Source organism: Psammomys obesus, unplaced genomic scaffold, assembly GCF_907164565.1.
Source record: "Psammomys obesus unplaced genomic scaffold, mPsaObe1.curated_primary_1811, whole genome shotgun sequence".
NCBI lineage: Eukaryota > Metazoa > Chordata > Mammalia > Rodentia > Muridae > Psammomys > Psammomys obesus.
Window position 1 is genome coordinate 58549644 of NW_026585644.1, and position 21375 is coordinate 58571018.

General features: G+C 39.7%; 1 protein-coding gene across 3 annotated transcripts in view; it reads left to right on the forward strand.

Annotated features, from left to right (window-relative positions):
* Positions 1–21375, forward strand: part of Cpq (carboxypeptidase Q) — a 581425-nt gene that overhangs the window by 104309 nt on the left and 455741 nt on the right. For all 3 annotated transcript variants that reach the window (XM_055620026.1, XM_055620042.1, XM_055620034.1), the window contains one exon: positions 5518–5971. In XM_055620026.1, the coding sequence (XP_055476001.1) occupies positions 5518–5971 (454 nt within the window). The remainder of the gene's footprint in view (positions 1–5517; positions 5972–21375) is intronic.

Sequence of the window (21375 nt, forward strand, 5' to 3'; positions counted from 1 at the left end):
AAGCAAAGGACTGCACTTTGTTTCTAAACTATAAATCTATTATTATGGTATAATTCATTGTATGAGAAATGTTGCTTTTGCCTTCAGATTTAAGTAGAAAAGAGAGAAAATGACATTCAAAAGATTTTTTTTTCTGTTTTTGTGAAAGAGGCTGTAACTATAGCTTATGTAGGCAATATATGCAAAATGTAAAACAAATCTTTCTATGTATATGTACATACACATATATGTTTATATACATATATATGAGTGTATGTGTCTGTTTAAACTCTCTGAATTCAAAGACATGATACAAAATGAGTTTTAAAAATAGTTGTTTAACACTTGAAGGATATGCCATGTACTATTTATATAGTTTAAGTTCAAGGAAAGGAACAATAACTTCAATTCTTTTTGTAAAAAATAAAGAACATTTAAAAATGTTGTGAAGCTTAAGCTAAAACATTTTAAGTATTTTAAAATTGCATGAAAGAATGCTCGATCAATTTTTCTTTGTTAGGTTATTAGAATTGGGGGATTTTTAAATGGAAAAAATGTTGAGTGTCTTTGTTAGTGAATTCTGGACTAACACACTGTCTACTTGCACAGCATTTTTATTTCATCCCTCTGAGAAATTTACAGAGTAACCTATAGGTAATAAGTAATGTCTCTTTTGAGATTTTGAGGTATTTTACATGCTGCCCCTATCCCAACATGGTTCTGGGTGGAATCTCTGTGTTCAGGGGACAAGAGTCCTGGAGATCAGAAGAGATCTTTTCCTGACCTGGTGGTGGTAGATGAAGGGTGAGGATTCATTGCCTCCACTGTCATGGCCTTCCAGGGCACTTGGCTCTATTTGCCTGGAACTTCACAGTGTATGTTTTCTTGGGAGACAATCCAGCCTTGTTGTTGCTGTGTCTTCCATGCTTTCCTGAGGTATACTTCTTTCCTGTTGCTGTATCTTCCATTTGTTTGTCATTTTCTTTGTTGTGTCTGGCTACATTTTGTAAAGCTTCTCTCCCTCTAATTGTTTGTTTCCTATTGTGCCAGTTCCACCTTCTCCATGTGCCACCAGGAAAATCCTGCTTATTTTTGCATCCTAGTTTAAACACTAAACCCAATACTTCAGCTTCTCCTGTTTTCCAGGACCTTGTAACTACTTCAGTTATGGGGCCTTTTCTTTCTGTCTCTTCTTATGCTTGCCAGTTCTTTGGTACTATCTCATATACTTAGTTTATATCAGTTTAATATATATCAGTTTATAGTGGCTCAGCAAACGTTTGTCAAATGAATTGACAGAAGAAGTAGGACCTAAAAAAGAAAAGTCCTTTTCCAATTGAATAAAGAGAAAACGTTTCAGTCAAGAAATAGTATTTATCTGTGTTGTTAACATAGAATGTTTTTTCCCTTTGTGGACTCAAAAGAAAATTTGCAGCTTGCTAAATTTCATTGACACTTCTGCCCTTGCATAGGGCCACTGTATTTCTGAGGTGAGTTGGATGTGCAATCCTTCAAATCTGCAGAGCCCACTAGGAGGAAGACTAATAAAACTTGAGAACCAGTGCTTTGTGGGTTATTGGAAGAACTGGCTTCAATAATGTGTCACCCATGGCTTGATCTAAACCTCCTTTTTTGTTGGCACCCAAGTAACATATATTTAGCATTCACAGAATTAAGTTGTACATTTTTATTTTTCTAAAATTAGCCCTGATATAGGATTGCTCTCTGGAACAGCACTAATTGTAAAAAAATTAGCAAGGGGCTCAATGGGACCTAAGTCAAACAAACAAACATACCTGGTAAGTATATTAGTTTCTCTTCTGTTTCCATGAGAAACCTCTGCCAAAGAAGAGTTTATTGTGATCATTTGAGGGTAAGTTCCATCATGTGGAAAAGTTAGTGTCAGAAGCTTGAAGCCAGTGACCATGTCACAGTCATAATCAGTAATAGAAAGTGATAAGTTCATGCTGCTGCTCAGCCTTCTTCTCATTTATAGTCCAGAAACAAAATCAGGGAATTAATGAGCCCTGTCTAAAAAATATAGTCTAGTGAAATATTTTTATTATTTTGATGGTTTAACAAAATTAACCTTTGAAGCTGTGCATGAGTATTGTGATTATAGAAACAAAGAACCATAGTATATAAACAACTGTAAGAAAGAATTGTAAGAAAGAAAAGTAGCCACAATGCAGAATTGTCTTAATTTTCACAATGTTTAAATATCATAGCAACTTTTTATTTCTTCAGCTTGTTTGTGAAGAGGGAAGCCACTCTCATACCCTAAGGAAGCTATGACCTAGAGATATTAAAGGCTTATTTATTCCTTAAATGAAAAGGTACTGAGTGACTACATTAGATTTCACAATTGAAAGTACAGTGCTGGATCATTTATTCTACTGTATTTTGAGGGTGAGGAGACAGATTTATATGCAAATTTATATAGTTAACTTTACTAGTTACAGTGGAAACACAGATGATGTAAACAGCTCAGCTGGATGGGTTTGGTTGGGTAAGGCTTCATAGGAGGTTATTTTAAAAACATTCTGATTGAAAAGTGAGTGTAGGAATTTTGCAGAAGAATGGGAATAGGTTGGAGAGAAGAAGCTTGCAATATAAGAGAATGAGTGTAAGTACTGACCCTAAGTTATAAAAGCACTGGGACTATACTATACAATAGTCAACAAGACTATAAAACTGAATGTAGGTATAGCACTGTTGACTCACATAAGGCTTGGTATGACATTTAACTTTCCTAAATGCCACTTTATGGAGTAGAGACACATTGGTGAAGTTAGAATACTTTTGTTTTCACATTTACATCTTTAAAATTAAAGTAGTAGTATATTTTGCACCTACAAAATAAAAAAGTATCTCAGCTTGGACTAGCTACATTTTAAATACTATATGTCCACAAGATTAGAAATATACATATATAGGAAAAGGAGAGGTAGAAAGAGGGAAGTAGGGAGAACAAGACACAGAGAGAAAGATGAAGGGGGTAAAGAAAGACAAGTTTAAAGAAGTTGCTGGTGCCATTTTAAAATGACATTGTCAGTTGAATTTGAAATGTATCTGTGTAACAGTTTGTGTTTCTGAAACCTGTGGTATGGAATAATTTTGGAATGATTTGCAGACTGATATCTTTGTAAAATAAGGTAACGATGAATTAGATAAATGAAAAGAAATAAAAACCACTTTTTGTTAGATTTTAAAAATCCTGCAAAACCAAATAGAGAGTTTTTCTTATTCTGTCACAACATGATTGAAGGACACATGGCAGAAGGGCAGGACAGGTTGTGAAAGAGAGACTAAAAGAGAAGGTTACAATGAGCCTACCCTTGTGATGACATCAGTCATTAAGGACGGTGGAACCTTCAAGACCTAAATATAAAGGTATTATTTCCCAATTACGCTTATGATGGAAATTAAATGTTGATATGTCTTTTGGAAGGGGCAATAGAACCAGAATATATACACAATTTAAAAAGCATCTTGCTTGATGTCATCCAAGCATTCTGCCACGAAGTAATTTTGTTTGAGCTGTGTGGGGGAGCAGCCACTAGTTACATGTGCCTACTGAGTACTTGAAACATTCCTGAAATGACTAAGGAATTGAATTTTAAATTTGATTTAATGTTAATTAAGTTAAAATGAACCCATGGGAGTATTGGGTCCTAAACTGAGCAGCACTACAACCACTTATCCTCGGGCTCCATATGACCTACTTTAGACCTAAGCTCTGCAAGGCTAAGTGAGTAGCACTATTTAGTGTAGATATTAGGATGAGAAAATCTTTATGTATTTCGAGTTTTTTAAATCTCTTGGTGCCAGTGCTCCAGTCCCTGTTTATAAAAATAAAAGTCATGGGGCCTGGAGAGTTGACCCAGAGGTTAAGAGCACTGGCTGCTCTTCCAGAGGTCCTGAGTTCAATTCCCAGCAACCACATGGTGGCTCACAAGCATCTATAATGAGATTGGATGCCCTCTTCTGGAGTACAGGTTTACAAGCAGACAGAACATTGTATACATAATAAACAAATAAATCTTAAAAAAAATGTCATGAGAGTCTGTCTCCTGAAGTGGGCCATTATGAGGATTAAATGTGATAACAGAACAATGTTCTTAGGGCAGTGTCTGATACATAATAGTGAAGACATACATGCATTATGTTCTTTTTACTATTAACCTGTAGGTGATGTATATCACAGAGTTAAAGAATAACATATCCTAGTTTTTGTTTCTGCATTTGTTTTACTTCTCTGCTTCTAAAAGTATATCAGAGTTCCTGGAATAGACTTGCTATTCAATAAATATCGTTGAAAAGAATCAGGTCTCTTTAATGGAAATGGGATTAGGGAAAGTTCTAAGGGAAAAAAAGATATCTAGGTGGGCCTCAAGGGTCATGATGTGCAGGCAAAGAAGAGAAAGCCAATTTGGACAGAGGAAGATGGACAACAAATTGACTAGAGTTCCACTGAGAGGGATGTGTATGAAGCTTCACTTTCACCACTGTTTCTAACTTTCTTCTGCCTCCTTTCTCTGTATCTCTCTGTCTTTCTCTGTCTCTGTTTCATCCTTGCTGTGTGTGTCTCACTGTCTCTGTCTCTCTCTCCCTGTCTTTTTAAAACAAAATCCCTAGCCAGGTGTGGTGGCACATGCCTGTAATCCCAGCCATTAGGGAGGAAGAGGCAGGTGGATTTCTATGAGTTTGAAGCCAGCCTGGTCTACAAAGTGAGTCCAGGAGATCCAGGGCTACACAAACAAACAAACAAACAAACAAGATGTAAATCCCTGGGTACAAAGTGATTTTATTTTTCAATGTAATAAACAAAATTTAAAATATGGCACAAACTCGTAGGGCTGAAACTCAGAGACAGAGTGCTCCTGGGCTTGCACAAGGCTCTGGCTTTCTGGGCAGCTTGGGGACTTGGGGCTTGGCAAGTTAGATCAATTGTTATTTCCTTATATTGTGCTTGGCAATCTTTTTTATTTTTTTTAAATACTTTGATTACTTTATTATTTTTTATATATTAATTACCATTTATTCATTTTGTATACCAGCTGTAGCACCCTTTCTTATTCCTCCCTATTCCATCCTCTCTCCCTCATCTCCTCCCATGCCCCTCTCCAAGTCCACTGATAGGGGAGGTCCTCCTCCCCATCCGACTCTAGCTTATCAGGTCTAATCAAGACTGGTGGCATTGTCCTCCTCTGTGGTTTGGCAAGGCTGCTTCTCCCTCAGTGAGAGGTGATCAAAGAGCCAGCCACTGAGTTCATGTCAGAGACAGTCCCTGTTCCCTTACAAGGGAATCCACTGTAACAAGTGATTTTATAGGTTTGGTGCACACCACCCTGTTAATAAGATTACCATTCTTTGGCTTGCCTATTCTTAAGAACTTTATTGCTTGAATATGAGGGAGTTGGTTGACAGTTGGAAAAGAAAGAGGAATGCTGCTTAAAAAGCAGACCGTAAGTTATAGGCAGATGCCTGTGAGATTTTTTTTTCCCCTAAAACATGTTTCTTATTTATTTCTCTCAGGAAGAAAAACAGCCTGGAACAATGAAGTTCATTTTCTTCCTGTTTGTTGGTGGTGTTCACCTTTTATCCCTGAGCTCTGGAAAAGCCATATATAAGAATGGCAACCCTCAGCGAACATTTCAAGAAATAAAGGAGGAAGTAGACAGTTATAAAGATGTTGCTGAAGCAATTATCAACCTTGCTGTTTATGGTAAATACCAGAACCGTTCCTATGAACGTTTGGGACTTCTAGTTGATGCTGTTGGACCCAGACTGAGTGGCTCTAAGAACCTAGAGAAAGCTATTCAAATCATGTACCAAAACCTGCAGCAAGATGGGCTGGAAGATGTCCACCTGGAGCCGGTCAGAGTACCCCACTGGGAGAGGGGAGAAGAATCTGCAGTGATGCTGCTGCCTAGAATTCACAAGATGGCTATTTTGGGTCTTGGCAGTAGCGTTGGAACTCCCCCAGGAGGTACTGTCTTTTTGGTATTTTTTTTCTTTTTCTTTTTTTTTTTTTTTTTTTTTTGAGACAGGGTTTACCAATGTAGCCTTGGTTGTCCTGGACCCACAGAGGGCACACCAGGCTGCCCTCCAACTCACAGAGATCCACCTGCCTCTGATTCCCTGAGTGCTGGGATTATATACATGGAATACTATGCTCAGCCTTGTTTGTTTGTTTTTCAGTTGGCCACACTCTTTACTTTAATCCATCCTTCTTACTTCTTACTCTCCCACCTTTCCACTCCTTACCTTGTTTTTCACACATTGATTTTAAGTAACCTAGACTAGTCTTAAATTCATTATGTATTCAAGGGTGACTTTGAACTTGTGATCCTCTTGTTCTACTTCCTGAGTGCTGGGGTTATAGGTATGTGTCCCCCCACACACCTGATTTCTATGACACTCGGCTTTCACGCTTGCTTCACTCTTCCGATTGCTCTACACCTGCACTCCAGCCATCCTGTAATCTTTATACACTGGTGTCTGTTGGCATGACTGATTACTCTATGCATGATTTATACTGTGAAAAAGTAATTTCTCATTCGATTTTCTTAGTGAGTACTCAGCTCATATTGTTTTTCTTCTATTTTCCTTCTTCCTTTTTGTTATCTCTTCCACTTCTCTTCAGAAAGAAACTGGGTGACTTTTTTAAATTTAATTTAATTTTATTAATTACACTTTATTCACTTTGTATCTCCCCATAAGCCCCTCTCTCCTCTCCTCCAGGTTCCACCCTCCCTCCCCCTTCTTCACACATGCCCCTCCCCAAGTCCACTGATAGGGGAGGTCCTCCTCTCCTTCCTTCTATCAGATCACATCAGGAGTGGCTGCTTTGTCATCTTCTGTGGCCTGGTAAGGCTGCTCCCCCCTCAGGGGGAGGTGATCAATAAGCAGCCAATCAGAAAGTGAGGTTTCATCAGCACCCTGGCTTCAGAATTACCCAGCAACATAATGCCTGGATATGGAATATATAGCCAGTTAGGACTCCATACCAGTAAAAGGTGAATGTATTCATGGATGAACTTCCTGTGGCAGAGAAAGCTATATAACTTCCTCCTTGTCCCCCTCCCTGTCTTGGAAAAGGGGAGTCCCCCCCATCAATTCACCCCAGCACATCAAATCCAATCAGGACTGAGTAAATCCTCTTCTACTGAGGCCAAGCAAGGCAGGGAAGAGTGATCAAGTGATCTAAAAGCAGCAAACAAAGTCCATGTCAGACACAATTCCTGTTCCACTTGCTAGGACACCCACATGAAAACCAAGCTGCCTGTGGTTTACATATGTGTAGGTGTTAAGGCCAAAATCGCCACACAGAGACCAGCACTCACATATTCAATCAGCAAGAGTGTTTTTATTTAGAGGAAGCAAGAATCCTGCATGCCAGGGGTCATCCACTATACAAAATGGCAACTATGACAGGAGTCCGAAGGCTCCTTTTAAAACCAGGTAGGAGATTTCCAGTCTGGGTTAGGTAATACTTACCAGGATTGGATGGGTTCATGGTAAGGGATACTTGTATATTAGGAATGGTCACCTCACTTCATAAAGCCCCAAGGCAGATGTCTGGGCTGTGTTTTGTTGCTGTTGCTGTTGTTTTTTAAACTCCTCAAGCAGGAAAGGGGGAAGGGTTGCAAGAATTTTGGCCCAGCTTTGCACCCAGTCAAATGGACTAACTCAAAATGGAGTTAGTCCAGTCCTCTCATTGGGGCCCTAGGTTCAGACCATGCATGCTATTCGGTTGGTGCTTCAGTCTCTGTAAGCCCCTAGGTGCCTAGGTTAGTTCACTCTGTTAGTTCACCTAATATATGGGTCTCAGCCTTTGTTTTAATCTGCTGCTGGGCAGAGTCTCTCAGAAGTCAGTAATGCTAGTCTTCTGTCTGCAAGCAGAGCAGAGTGTCATTAATAGTGTCAGAGGTTGGCTTTCTCCCTTGGGGTAGGTTTTAGGTTGAGCCAGTCATTGATTAGCCATTACCTCAATCTCTCTTCCATCTTTATTCCTGTACTTCTTGCAGGCAGGGTAAATTTGGGGTTGAAGGTTTTGTGGGTGGGATGGTGTTACCCTCTCTTCACTAGAGAAGTCCTGCCTGGAAAGAAAGTGGTCACTTCAGTTTTCATGTCCTCCACTGCTTGGGGTCTCAGCTAGAATCACCCACATATCCTCCCAAGAGCCCACTCTGTTGAAGGTCTCAAGCTTTTCTCAGAGATGCCCTGCACGCTGGGTTTCTCCAAAGAAAAACCCCAGAATGTCTAAAACAATCCTGTACAATAAAAGAACTTCTGGAGGTATCACCATCTCTGATTTCAAATCCAATGCTAATACTAATAAAAACTGCCTGGTATTGGCACAGAAACAGACTGATTGATCAATGGAATAGAACTGAAGACACAGAAATAAATCCAAACACCTATGGACATTTGATTTTTGACAAAGAAACCAAAACATTACAATGGGAAAAAGAAAACACCTTCAACACATGGTGCTGGTCTAACTGGATGTCTGCATGTGGAAAAATGCAAGTAGATCCATATTTGTCACCCTGCACAAAACTAAAGTCCAAGTGGATCAAAGGCCTCAACATAAAACCAGATACACCTAATCATTTAGAAGAGAAAGTGGAGAACAGCCTTGAACTCATTGACATAGAAGACAACTTCTTGAACATAACACCAACAGTTCAGGAAGTAAGAGAGAGTATTTTATATTCTTTTGACTTTCTCTTATACCAGGACAGCAGAAACATAGTTTATTTAAAGAACATTAAAAAAAATCATGTATTCTAATATCTACCCATTAGAAACATACAGTGCAATAATTTTTAGTATATTCACAGGATTGTTCAGTCTAATTCTAGATCATTTAGATTGTAGAACACAATCTGATTGTTGAATATTTCCTCATTTCCTCCACAAGCCTGCATAACTAGTAACAGCTGCATTTACTCTAGTTCCACTCCTCCGGAAGCCACTAATCTGCTTTCTGTCTTTGTGGATTTTCCAATTCTGGATATGTTACATATGTTACATAGACTAATATACTCTATGATCGTCTGTGACTGACATCTTTTACTCAGCATCATGCTTTTTAGGTCATCTGTGTTGTGGCACATGTAAGTGCTTTGTTTTGTTGGTGAAAGGTGTTTTATTTTAGTTGTCTTAATTAGTCAATGAATTTTTAGGCTGTTTCCACTTAATCTTATCAGCAACGGGTTCCCACCCAGGAAAACTTAGTTTTTTTCTCTTTCTGCAGTGGAGGCCTTGAAAGAGCTGCTTATCTTATCAGCAGGGCAACCCGCCCTGACTTCATTGTATAAACCAGGCTGAGCAAGAAATCAGAGATCTGCCTGTGTCTGCCTCTTTGTGCTGGGATTAAATGCATGTGCTAACATTGTCTTGTTCGAATATTTCATCTCAGATACAGTCAAAATCTTCAAAAATCTCATGTTTTTAGCAATGTCAAACAAGAAAAATATCATCTGTATTTCCCACTATAAGCAATACCAAAAACTTTCAAGCAAAAATCAAGCAAAGAAACAAGAAAATTTTAAGTTTTGGGGTTAGTTGGGCCATCTCATGTTGCAGCAGGAAGCCCTGCTCATCATTCCTTGGAATTTAGTTGTTGCACAAATGTATCGGCAGACCCTTTATAGAAATAGCTGACAAACATCTATCAATGTATTTTCTACTGGAAGAGCCCCCTTTCTTTTTTTTCTTTTCAGTTACCCATAGTTTATCGTTCCATCTCTCTGATTTCTCTCCATTTTCTTCTTGAACTGTCCTGGAAAGGGCACATAAAACTGTGATCACCATTGAACCTACAGTGACCAGGTTCATGGCAACAACCAAAATGCAGCCACAAAAGATTCAAGCACCCTCTGCCATGGCATTTTCTATTTTAGGTTCAGCTCCAGGCCTGGCTCTCTCTAGCATAATTTTAACCCTGTAGCTGTACCTTTAGACTCTGGTTCAAGAGAGACCATAGCAGCCTCCACTTGCTGCCCTCTGCCAGCTCTGTGGAAGGAAGTGTACCCTCTTAAAAGATCCCTGGCTTTTACTAAAATCTGTACATCTAAAGAAACTAATTAAGAGAGAGGACCCTGACTAAAATGCTCAATCCCCATCCCGAAAGGCAAAGAGGATGGACATCAGAAGGAGGAGAAAACAGGAAACAATCTAGAAACCTGCCACAAAGGGCCTCTGAAAGGCTCTACACTGCAGACTATCAAAGCAGACACTGAGACATATGGCCAACTGTTGGGCAGAGTGCATGGAATCTTATGTAAGAAGTGGGAAATAGTAATATGTGGAGAGGATAGGAACCCCACAAGGAGAGCAACAGAACCACAAAAATTTGAACACAGGGAACTTCCCAGAGACTCATACTCCAGCCAAGTACCAGGCATGGAGATAACCTAGAACCCCTGCACAGATGTACCCCATGGCAGTTTAGTGTCCAAGTGAGTTACATAGTAATGGGAAGAGGGACTGCCTCTGACATAATCCAATTGACCTGCTCTTTGATCACCTCCCCATAAGGGGGGAGCAGCCTTACCAGGCCACAGAAGATGACAATATAACCACTCCTGATGTGATTTGATAGACTAAGATCAGAAGGAAGGAGAGGAGGACTTCCCCTATCAGTGGACTTGGGGAGGGGCATGCGTGAAGAAGGGGGAGGGAGGATGGGACTAGAAGGGAAGGAGGGAAGGGCTTATGGGGGGATACAAAGTAAATAAAGTGTAATTAATAAAATTAAATTAAATTAAAAAAAATCCACAGCTTTGAAATCCAGTTGGCTTCAGTTCCCCACTTTTTGAATAAGAAATAGCCTTTCACCCAGAACTTTTCAGGCTGTAAACTTAGATTCATGTCTCACGTTTGTTTGCCAATATGTTGTGGTAATTTTACAAGTACATGTTGATAATATTTATTATTAGCCCTAATTATCATGGTGGTATTATCTAACTTGCTATCATAATCAACAAAGACACAGGCATCTGTTGTATTTTAAAACAGCCTTATCGCACCTGGGGCTGGGCAGATATTAACCCTGGAAACTATCCTCATTACTTCCCAGTCCCCATCCCAGGCTATCTGATTTAATCATTTCTATCTAGACTACTTCCCATTCATAATCCTCAAATACTTGCTCATGATCATCATATGAGCTGTTTTCCTCCATCCATGCTGATCCAGCCATGTGCTTCTCCCACATTAAGTCTTGGTGTCTCTTTCCTCCTCTTTGTCCTTTTCTCCTTCCTGTGATCCTCCTAACCACCTCAGCCCTCAAACTTTGGCCTTTTGCCTTGCCCAGGTGTGTTGGCATTTTATTTATCAAATAGGGAGGTAAGGTTCATCATGTCATTTTTAGTACGTGAGTGTCTGCTCATAAAAGACAGCATGCACACTTCAGGGGGAAATGCTTCACAATCAAATATAAAGCATCAGACAATGCTGTTGCAGTTACCATGCTGGCCACCTACTTACATGGGTACTAGATGTAATTCAGATCTTCTGGCTTCTATGACAAGTACTTTCATCCTTGAGAAATCTACCCAGGCTCTCCATATCATTTCTTAGGAATCATTGCCTACACCAAAGCCACAACCATTTATTCCTAAATTTTCTTATAAAACTTTTATAGTTTTTGTATTTACATGCTTGTGAATACATTTTGTATGTGATATAAGGATCCAATTATATTCTTAGAATGAAACCATCTACTTCTATAAACAACATTGATTGAAAATATGACTCTTTTCACATTAAATTGGATATATTACATCATTGATTTTTATATGTCAAACTACCCTTAAACTCCAATGTGGTCATAGTGTGTAATCTTTTATAAGATGATCAGTTTTGTTTACTAGTGTCTTGATGACTGAACTCAGGTTAGGGCAATCAAGATCCAGTATTATCTTTGGCTATATTTAAGGTAGTGTTTTAATTTGAATGAGAAGCTAGGTAGAGAAAGGAACACTCAGTTCTTTTGGCAATGCCTGCTTTTCCAACATGAGAATGTGCTTGAGGTACTGAGAAACAGTGGTTGTTTAGCCTTCTAAAGGTGAACCCATAGACCTAGATTGTGAACTATGGGTATGTGTGTACAGAACAGAGGGTGTTTCCATTTGTTTGGCTACAGTTGCCCAAACTGCAGTGCCTAATAATAGCATATCTATGGCAGAGTGCTGGAGGTGGGAAGAGGAAGTAGGCCATCATCCTAATGCCACAAACTCACTATTCTTAAAGCAAGCAGATTTTCTTGAATGCGTATTTTCCCACCGTGTGAAATGGGTGATTCCTATGGACATTTTCAATGGGTCAGGATGGGTTCTTCACCGCTAGTGGCTACAAGCTGAGAATATTGCTGTACACCACACAGGACACAGAACATCTTCCCACCCTTCCCGGCAAATGCGCACTACAAAGTTTCTATGGGGCTGGAGCTGAAAAACCCTGTTCTAGTCATAATATCTTGCACAGAAAAGTATAAAGAAATATCTGTTGAACAAGTCCTCCAATTTATCTCATTCCAACACTCAGTGGGTCACTGAATATTAAATACTGCATATGACCCATTTCTTCCATCTTCTGTCATGTCAGAATTCAGGACCTAACATCTACCACTGAAAGTGTTACAGATTTTCTTTTAACTGATACTGCTGACTTTTTTCATTTTAATCTACTTCCATACTATTGCTTTTATTATTTTTGTAAAATATGGATTGCATCATCTGTTTTTTGCCCTTAAAATCATTCCATTGTTCAGTGTGGAGTTCAAATTATGATATGTGTTCAATGTTTGAAAATTCATTCATACTTAAACTTTATTTAGGACTATGTGATTTTCCTAGAGCTCTTATGTATCTATTTTAGGTTATATGCTACAACTGACAAGATTTTATTTGCAGTTGAGTGGCAACAACAGAGAAGAGGAAGATCAATGAACATTAGTCAAGTCACAAGAGGGTGTTTACTACAATCCATTTTTTTCTAGAAAGAAAAGCAGCAGATTGGAAGGTCTGGAAAGCAGCAGCTTAGTCTTACACTCTCTGAGTTTGTCTCACAGAATATCAAAATAGCCTTCATGCATTCTCCTCATGCATCCACAGGAGGCATTCTACATCCAGCACTGTCTATTTGTTACTGAGGTAATAACTAGTTTACTGACAAGATCCCACGTCATATAATTAGTTATTTTCCCGTCCTTCTCCCTCTTTGATCTTATCATAGAAATAGCATTTTCTCAGCTGGTTGGGGAGCAGAACCTCTGAACTCTAGTCACACAATGAGTAGTAGAGCTCTGGAGAAAGTTATGTGGGGGTGCTTTGAATTTGGAGATATGAAGCCAGTTGGTGGACCCAAGTATAGAGTGTCAGAGTTTGCATTGATGGGTCACTGTACATATTCACCCTTGTTGACATAGATGTTAGGGCACTTTCAGATAACAGCATCTTGCCAAGTACCAGTGCTAATCTGAGAAAGACCTCTCTCTATGCCCATGTCTTCATAAGGGTTGTATTTCTTCATGTCATCTACACTATTTCTGCTCACATCTTTTGGATATATCCATTTAGCTCTTATTATTTCTGTAAGAATAGGATACCACAATCCATTTTTCCTGAAAATTTAAAAAGCATGGGTCAGAAAGTCTGGAAAGCATTGACTGGACTGTTTGCCGAACTTTCTGCATTCCTTTTGTAGGAACATAAAGTAGTTTTGTATATTCTTTGAATGTTCATATTGTCATAAAAACATGGCTTAGGAAGTCAAAGTCATAAGACTCAATTTGTTTACATTATAGACAAGAAGTTCTGTTCATGGCCAGTGAGACAGCTTAACAGGCAGAGGCCCCTGGTCTTTTAGTTCCAACCCTGGATATCACATCATGGCAGGAGAAAATCAAATTCAAGACTTGTCCTCTGACCAGGGAAAGCTAGTGATTTTGTTTGAGACCTGGAGTGAGAGAGACGATTGTAAAAATTCCATTTTGGGTTGAATTGCCTGAAAACCCAGAATACTGAAAATAAGAATGTCTGATGTCTTCCCTGAGTCACCCAGTGTTGATTCAACGTTCCTCTGCCCTTTTGTTTATTCACACTCCCAGTTGTGCCTCTCAGGAGGCACCTGCTTCACTTAGTTCACCAGTTAAAATGCTAATCTTTTCTGGAAACATAATCACTAATACACCCGTAGTAATGTTGAATCTGCTCTCTGGACATTCTGTGGTCCAGTCGAGTTGAAAGGATAAAAATTATTAATAATTGCAACTGTTTGATAGGTAACAAAGTATTTTAGGACTGTATAGGGTGACAGCATAGATGACAAGTGAAAGGAAGCCAATGCATGTGTAGGATGAAAACCCAAGGCAGGGTCAGATGGGTTATAGCTGGGGAAATTTACTATACATTTATAAATAAGGTCATTTCCAGGAAGCATCTTCTTTACTTTATGACAAATGTGTGGGAAAAGAGAAAGACCTGAGAGGGTACAGATTTTAAAGGCCAGTGGTATGGATTTGGCCTAAGAAATGGGGAAGCAAGCTAGTTATAATTAAATCTTCTGGATACAAGAGATAAAGTTGAGAGATTATAAAGATTATAAAGCTTTTTAAGTTTGAAGTAGTAGAAAATTGAAATCATACTACAGAAAGTGGAAGACTGAGGAAGAATCTGGGTATGTCATTATTTCAAAAATGATGCACACAACAGATATTACATGAAAGAGTTCATTTGAAGGGAAAAGAGTGTTAGGGCCTGAGTGAGTCATGAGGGCAGAGAAAGAGAGAGGGAGAGAGAGAGAAAGGCAAAGAGAGACAAATAGAGACAGAGACAGAAAGACAGAGATGAGGGGAGGAGGCACTCCAACAGAGAAAGGAAAGAGAACAGGAGAGGAGCTAGAGAGGAAGAGTGAAAAAGAGAGACAAAGTGGTGGGTTGGTCCTTTTATATCTCCTGCATAGGTGACCTATCACGCACCTGGTAGGCCACACATGATGACATCATAGGTTACTAGGCAACCGAGAAGCAGACTGCCCATAGGTTAACAAGCTGGAGAGAGTAGGTAATGACTGTAGATTTAAACACATAGATATGTTGAAGTTAATTTTTTTAAAAAAATTAATGAATGAATTTATTTATTCTTTTTACATTCCAGTGGTAGGCATTCCCTCCTCTTCTCCAATTTCCATCTTCCCTCCTACTTTCCTCATCCCTGTTTCCTACTCCTCAGATAAGGGGAGGCTCCCCCTACCAACTCAGAGGAGCATATCAAGTTGCATCAGGACTTAGCACATCTTCTTTCCCTGTGGCCTGGCTAGGCAGCCCTGCCAGGGGGATGTTATCAAAAAGCAGACAACAGAGTCCATGTCAAATACAGGTCCTATTTCCCTTTTGAGGAGACCCACATATTGACTAAGCTACCCACTGTTTAGGGTAATGGGGTCCCATGTGTAAAGGGCCTAGGTTGAGTCCATGCATGTTCCTTGGTTGGTGCTCTGTAAGACCCCGTGGGCCCAGGTTAATTGGCTCTGTTGGTCTTGTGGAGCTCCTGTCTCCTTTGGGTCATTCCATTCTTCTCTCAATTCCTCCTCAAGACTCTGCACTCCATCCAAGGTTTGACTGTGATTCTCAGCATCTGTTTCCATCTGTTGTTAGATAGAGCCTTTCAGAGGACAGCTATGCTACTCTCCAGTCTGAAAGGACAGTAAAGTATTGTTAGTAGTGTCAGGGGTTGGCTATCTCTCATGAGTTGCGTCTCAGGCAGGGCCAGGCTTTAGTTGGCCAGAGGTTAAATTCACAAAAGGCAGTCATATCTTCTCATGCAGTGCTACCACATGTCACAAAGTGCTAACAGTGAGTCACACAAATCCTACCTGAAGGGCATGTCTTACTTGTGTCAGTTTAGTTTTACAAAGTCATCAGTGTCTTCTACGGGATCTTTCAAAATACTGAGATCGGTTACAGTAAGGGTGGTCTCTCCATTCAATAAGACAGCACCTGTCCATGCCAGGTGTTCTGCAGTGTGTTACTGCTCCAAGTGCAAGGTCAGATGTGTTGGCACAGAGAGTAAGATGAGAAGCACAGCTAAGTAAGATGGGAACAAGGAGAAGATGAAGTAGCCCTCTGTGGTCATCGTTTATGCTTTCAGAGAAATGGTCCTAAAGGAAGGATTTGCTTGGGACAAGAAAAATAAACATAAGTGAGTATGAGACTACAAGATGTGCTTGTCTAATGACTGACAGGCAGGCTTGTATTGAGGAGAAAAGCGTGGATTGTGACAAGCCTGAAATGTACAAAAGTAGGCTATAAAACTACCAAGGCCATCACACACAATCCTAGGAACGATTTCTAGAGCAGGGAAAGGAAAGGAGCAGTGTTAGATGGTAACTTAATCCAGCAATTTTAATAAAAGCACAGAGAACTAAGAGGTTTTGAGTTTTAATAGTCAATAAAGTGTCCAGAACAATTATAAAAATTCTCTGAAAATCTTGAGTAAGTTTCTGTGTTGTTTATTATTAAAAATTCTGTTTGTCTAAGTGTTTTTCAGTAAAGTGATTAGATTTTTCAAGTATTAAAAGTCTAACAAATCAAATAATAGTTTATATTCTGTTGCTCACATAGAGATAAGTTAAATAGTTTGTAGTCTTATCTTCATTGGAAAGTTTCAACCCCATTGCCACTAAGAGTACCCCTCCTTTACATTGCTACCATCTGTGTCAGGGCTGTTGGACTGTCAGGCTATAATCCAAATAACTTTAAAGCTAATAGGGCTTTTAGTTATAGGACATATTATGTATTTATAAAGATCTAGCTTGCTACATTGTCCTGCTCTTGAACCTTACATTTCAAGTACATTTTCTGTACTTAATTTGAGGGAAGTTATTGCAAAACATTCAGCTCCTTTTTTTTTTTTTTTTTTTTTTCTGAGTGGGTTCTTAGAACAGGACATTCATCCTCAGACTGCTTTGGCTCTATTTTTATCTCTAAAAGCATTTATTAAACACTTATTAGTCACTATGTCTGGTGTGAATAAAAAGTAGCTGGTGGCACCCACAAGGTGTGTAAACTCCATAAAATCTTTAAAAATCGTGTTTCTTGGTTATAAAAACAATACATTGACCCTTAAATGTAAAACTTTGAAAAATAAAGCATCACCACGAAAATAAGATGACATGAAATCCTGTTGCCTAGAGGTGACAGTGCTGGGCTTGTTGTACACACATACTTTATTTTCTTTTATGTATTTGTTTCATTCATTTATAACATAATATGAATGTGCTCATCTTTTTAATGAGAGTGCAGTATGATTGTTCAGAATGTGAACTTGAATCCAAATCCAATCAATGACAATATGCTAACAGCTTCTTTAACTTCAGAACTCTGTTGTGTGTTCTAAAAAATGGGGACAGTTGTGAATACCTTGTGATCAGAGAAAAATGAAAGGATGCATAAAGTGCTTAGCTCAGAGAAGTTCACTTATGAGCCCTCCATTGTTGGCTACTGGTGTAATTTCTAATCTTTTCCCTCCCTGTGATGTTGCTAGGCTATGGGTCCATGCTGTCATGCTCACTATGATTCAATTATGGGTTTTTAAGTTTAGTTTCATTACAATAATAATCAGGGCCAGACTTTTCCCATTGTAGGTTGGCCCACACAGAACCTGCCCCAAATTTCTGTCTGGGACTTCGACTTTTGTTTTTCCCATTTGTTCTTCCCATGTCTATCCATCTGGTCTCTTACTAGAATGTCCTGGGTTTATATGTGTAGTGACAGAACTCCCCTCAGGTACCCTCCACAACTGGAGATGGTGGTAGTGAAAAATAGCTGTTGGGACAGATAGTTGAGATGCATATTAAATTATGGATCCAGTGATTGCCCCCTAGAATGTTTTTAACCAAGACACTGAAGTCTATGCTTTTCAGTTTATGTCACCTTGACATGAGCTAGAGTCACTGAAGAGGAGGGAGCCTCAACTGAAAAAAAAAATCCCTGAATAAGATTGGGCTTATACAGGCATGCCTGTAAGGCATTTTCTTAATTAATGTTTGATGGGAAGGACATAGCACCTTGTGGCTGGTACCACCTCTGGACAGGTGGTCCTGGGTTATGAAAGCAAGCAAGCTGAGCACACCATGATGAACAAGCCCCTCCATGGCTTCTCTGTCAGCTCCTACCTCCAGGTTCCTGCCCCACTGAATTCCTGCCCTGGCTTCCTCCAATGATGAATAGTGATATAGAAGTGTAAACCAAATAAGTCCTTTCCTCCCCAACTTGCGCGTTTGGTCATGGTGTTTCAATGCAGCAGCAGAAACCCTAAGACAAGTTGGTACCAGGATTGTGGACTATTGCTGTGACAGACCTGACCATGTTGTTTTTTGGAGGATTGTGGAAGGACTTTAGAACTCTGTAAGAAAAGCCATGAAATTTCAATGCTTATTGAGGTGTTCAATATAAGCTTGGAAGATAATGTCGAGGGCAATGCAGAAGATGGAGTCCTAGCTTGTGAAGTTTCAGAGGAAAGTTTAAAGATTCTATCAGAGCCATTTATTATTTTGAACTAAAATTCTGTGCTTCTGGTTAGCTGGAGCTGAAGAATCAGCTGTGATTAACAAGATACTAACACTACTAAAGTGAAATCTTTGCTTTGTTGGGATAATCAATTCTGGTTAACTGGAGCTAACAAATCAGTGGTGATTAAGAAGAGGCAAGTATTGATTTGCATTTCCCTGATAGTTAATGACTTTGAGCATCTCTTTAAGTGTTTCTCTGCCATTCGATATTCCTCTATCGAAAATTCTCTGTTTAGCTCTGTTCCCCATTTTTAAATTGGATTACTTGATTTGTTGCCTTTCAACTTCTTTAGTTCTTTATATATACTGGATATTAGCCCTCTGTCAGATAGAGGGTTGGCGAAGATTTTTTCCCAATCTGTAGGCATTCGTTTTGTCTTGATGATGGTGTCCTTTACTTTAGAGAAGCTTTTCATGAGGTCCCATTTATTGGTTGTTGATCTTAGAGCCTGTGCTGTTGGTGTTCTGTTCAGGAAGTTGTCTCCTGTACCAATGAGATCAAGTTTCTTCCCCACTTTTTCTTCTAACTGATTTAATGTGTCTGGTTTTATGTTGAAGTCTTTGATCCACTTGGACTTTAGTTTTGTGCAGAGTGATAAGTATGGATCTATTTGCATTTTTCTTCATGTAGACATCCTGTTAGACCATCCCCACTTGTTGAAGATGCTATCTTTTTTCCAGCGTTTGGTTTTGGCATCTTTGTCAAAGATCAGGTGTTCGTAAGTGTGTGGGTTTATTTCTGGGTCTTCTGATCCTGAGATTTCATCTTACACCCATCAGAATGGCTAAGATCAAAAACTCAAGTGACAACACATGCTGGAGAGGCTGTGGAGAAAGGGGAGCCCTCCTCCACTGCTAGTGGGAATGTAAACTTACTCAAGCACTCTGGAAATCAATCTGGTGCTTTCTCAGACAACTAGGAATAGCGCTTCCTCAAGATACCATTCCTAGGCATATATCCAAAAGAGGCTCAAGTACACAATAAGGACATTTGCTCAACCATGTTTGTAGAAGCTTTATTTGTAATAGCTAGAAGCTGGAAACAACTCAGAAGCCCCTAAACTGAAGAATGGATGCAGAAATTGTAGTAATCTACACAATGGAATATTACTCAGCAATAAAAAACAAGGAAATCATGAAATTTGAGGACAAATGGTGGGAACTCAAAAAATTCATACTGAGTGAGTTATCCTAGAAGCAGAAAAACACACACAGTACGTACTCACCCATAAGTGGATACTAGACATATAATGTAGGATAAACATATTAAAATATGTACGCCTAAAGAAACTAATCAAGAAGGAGGACTCTGGCTAAAATGCTCAGTTCCCATTCAGAAAGGCAAAAAGGATGGACATCAGAAGAGGGAGAAAACAGGGAACAGGACAGGAGCCTACCACGGAGGGCCTCTGAAAGGCTCTGCCCTGCAGACTATCAAAGCAGATGCTGAGACTTATGGCGAACTGTTGGGCAGAGTGTATGGAATCTTATGAAAGAAGTGGGAAATAGTAAGATCTGGAGAGGACAGGAGCTCCACAAGGAAAGCAACAGAACCAAAAAATCTAAGCACAGGGGTCTTTCCTGAGACTGATATTCCAACCAAGGACTATGCATGGAGATAACCTAATCCCTGCACAGATGTAGCCCATGGTAGTTCAGTGTCCAAGTGGGTTCCATATTAATGGGAACAGGGACTGTCTCTGACAGGAACTGATTGGCCTGTTCTTTGATCACCTCCCTCTGAGAGGGGAGCAGCCTTACCAGGCCACAGAAGATGACAATGAAGCCAGTCCTGATGAGATATGATAGACTAGGATCAGTAGGAAGGAGAGGAAGACCTCCCCTATCCACAGACTTGGGGAGGGGCATGTGTGGAGAAGGGAGAGGGAGGGTGGGACTGGGAGGAAAGGAGGGGGGAGGTTATGGGGGTATACAAAGTATAATTAATAAAAATTAAGATAAAAAAAGAAGAGGCAAGTATCACTGAGATGAAATCTTCTTGAAGTGTTTCCTGAGAATTAGGAAACAGAAGCTGTGTTCTAGATGCAGCCAAGGTTGTACCTTGCACTGACAGCTGGATGACTGGTGCAGGAGTCACCCAAGTGGTGCTGGTTTTGCGACAAGAAAGGGTTACATAGAGAAGCTGGGGTTTGGCACTCTGAGAGACCACTGCTGAAGAAGGTGCAGCCTCAATGTCAGCTGAAGGCCTAGGACTGAAGGGGTCATGCAGACAACTTGAGGCTTGGTACCATGAAAAGAGCCTAGAAGAGGTTATTGGTGAGAGTGCAGGCCAGTTGTAGCAAAAGACCCCTGAGCTTTGGTGATATCAGCACAATGTAAAGATCACCAAGAACAGCAGCAGCAGTGAAGTGGAGCCATCCGTAGATTAGAAGATGATCTGTATGTGCTGCAGAGGGTAGCACCAGAGAAGTGACCCATGCCCCTTTGAGGAGCCGAGGAGATTGTGAGTAAATTCAAGGTAATTGAATGTTGACTTACTTACACTGTTGGAGTTTGGTTTTGCTTTACTCAGATTGTAACATTTTAAAGTGTTTAAATTTGTAAAGACTTTTGAGTTTGTGAGTCTTTTAAAGTTTTATGTTTTTAGTGTAAGATATTGGGGATGAATAAGAAAGGAAAGGTTGTGTCTTAATGTATGTGTGTCAAGATGACAAGTGGTCAGTTGTGCTGGTTAGTTTTAGGTCACTGGAGAAAAGGAAGCCTCAATTGAAAAAAGATGCCTCGATGAGATTGGAATGTGTGTGTGTGTGTGTGTGTGTGTGTGTGTGTGTGTGTGTGTGTGTG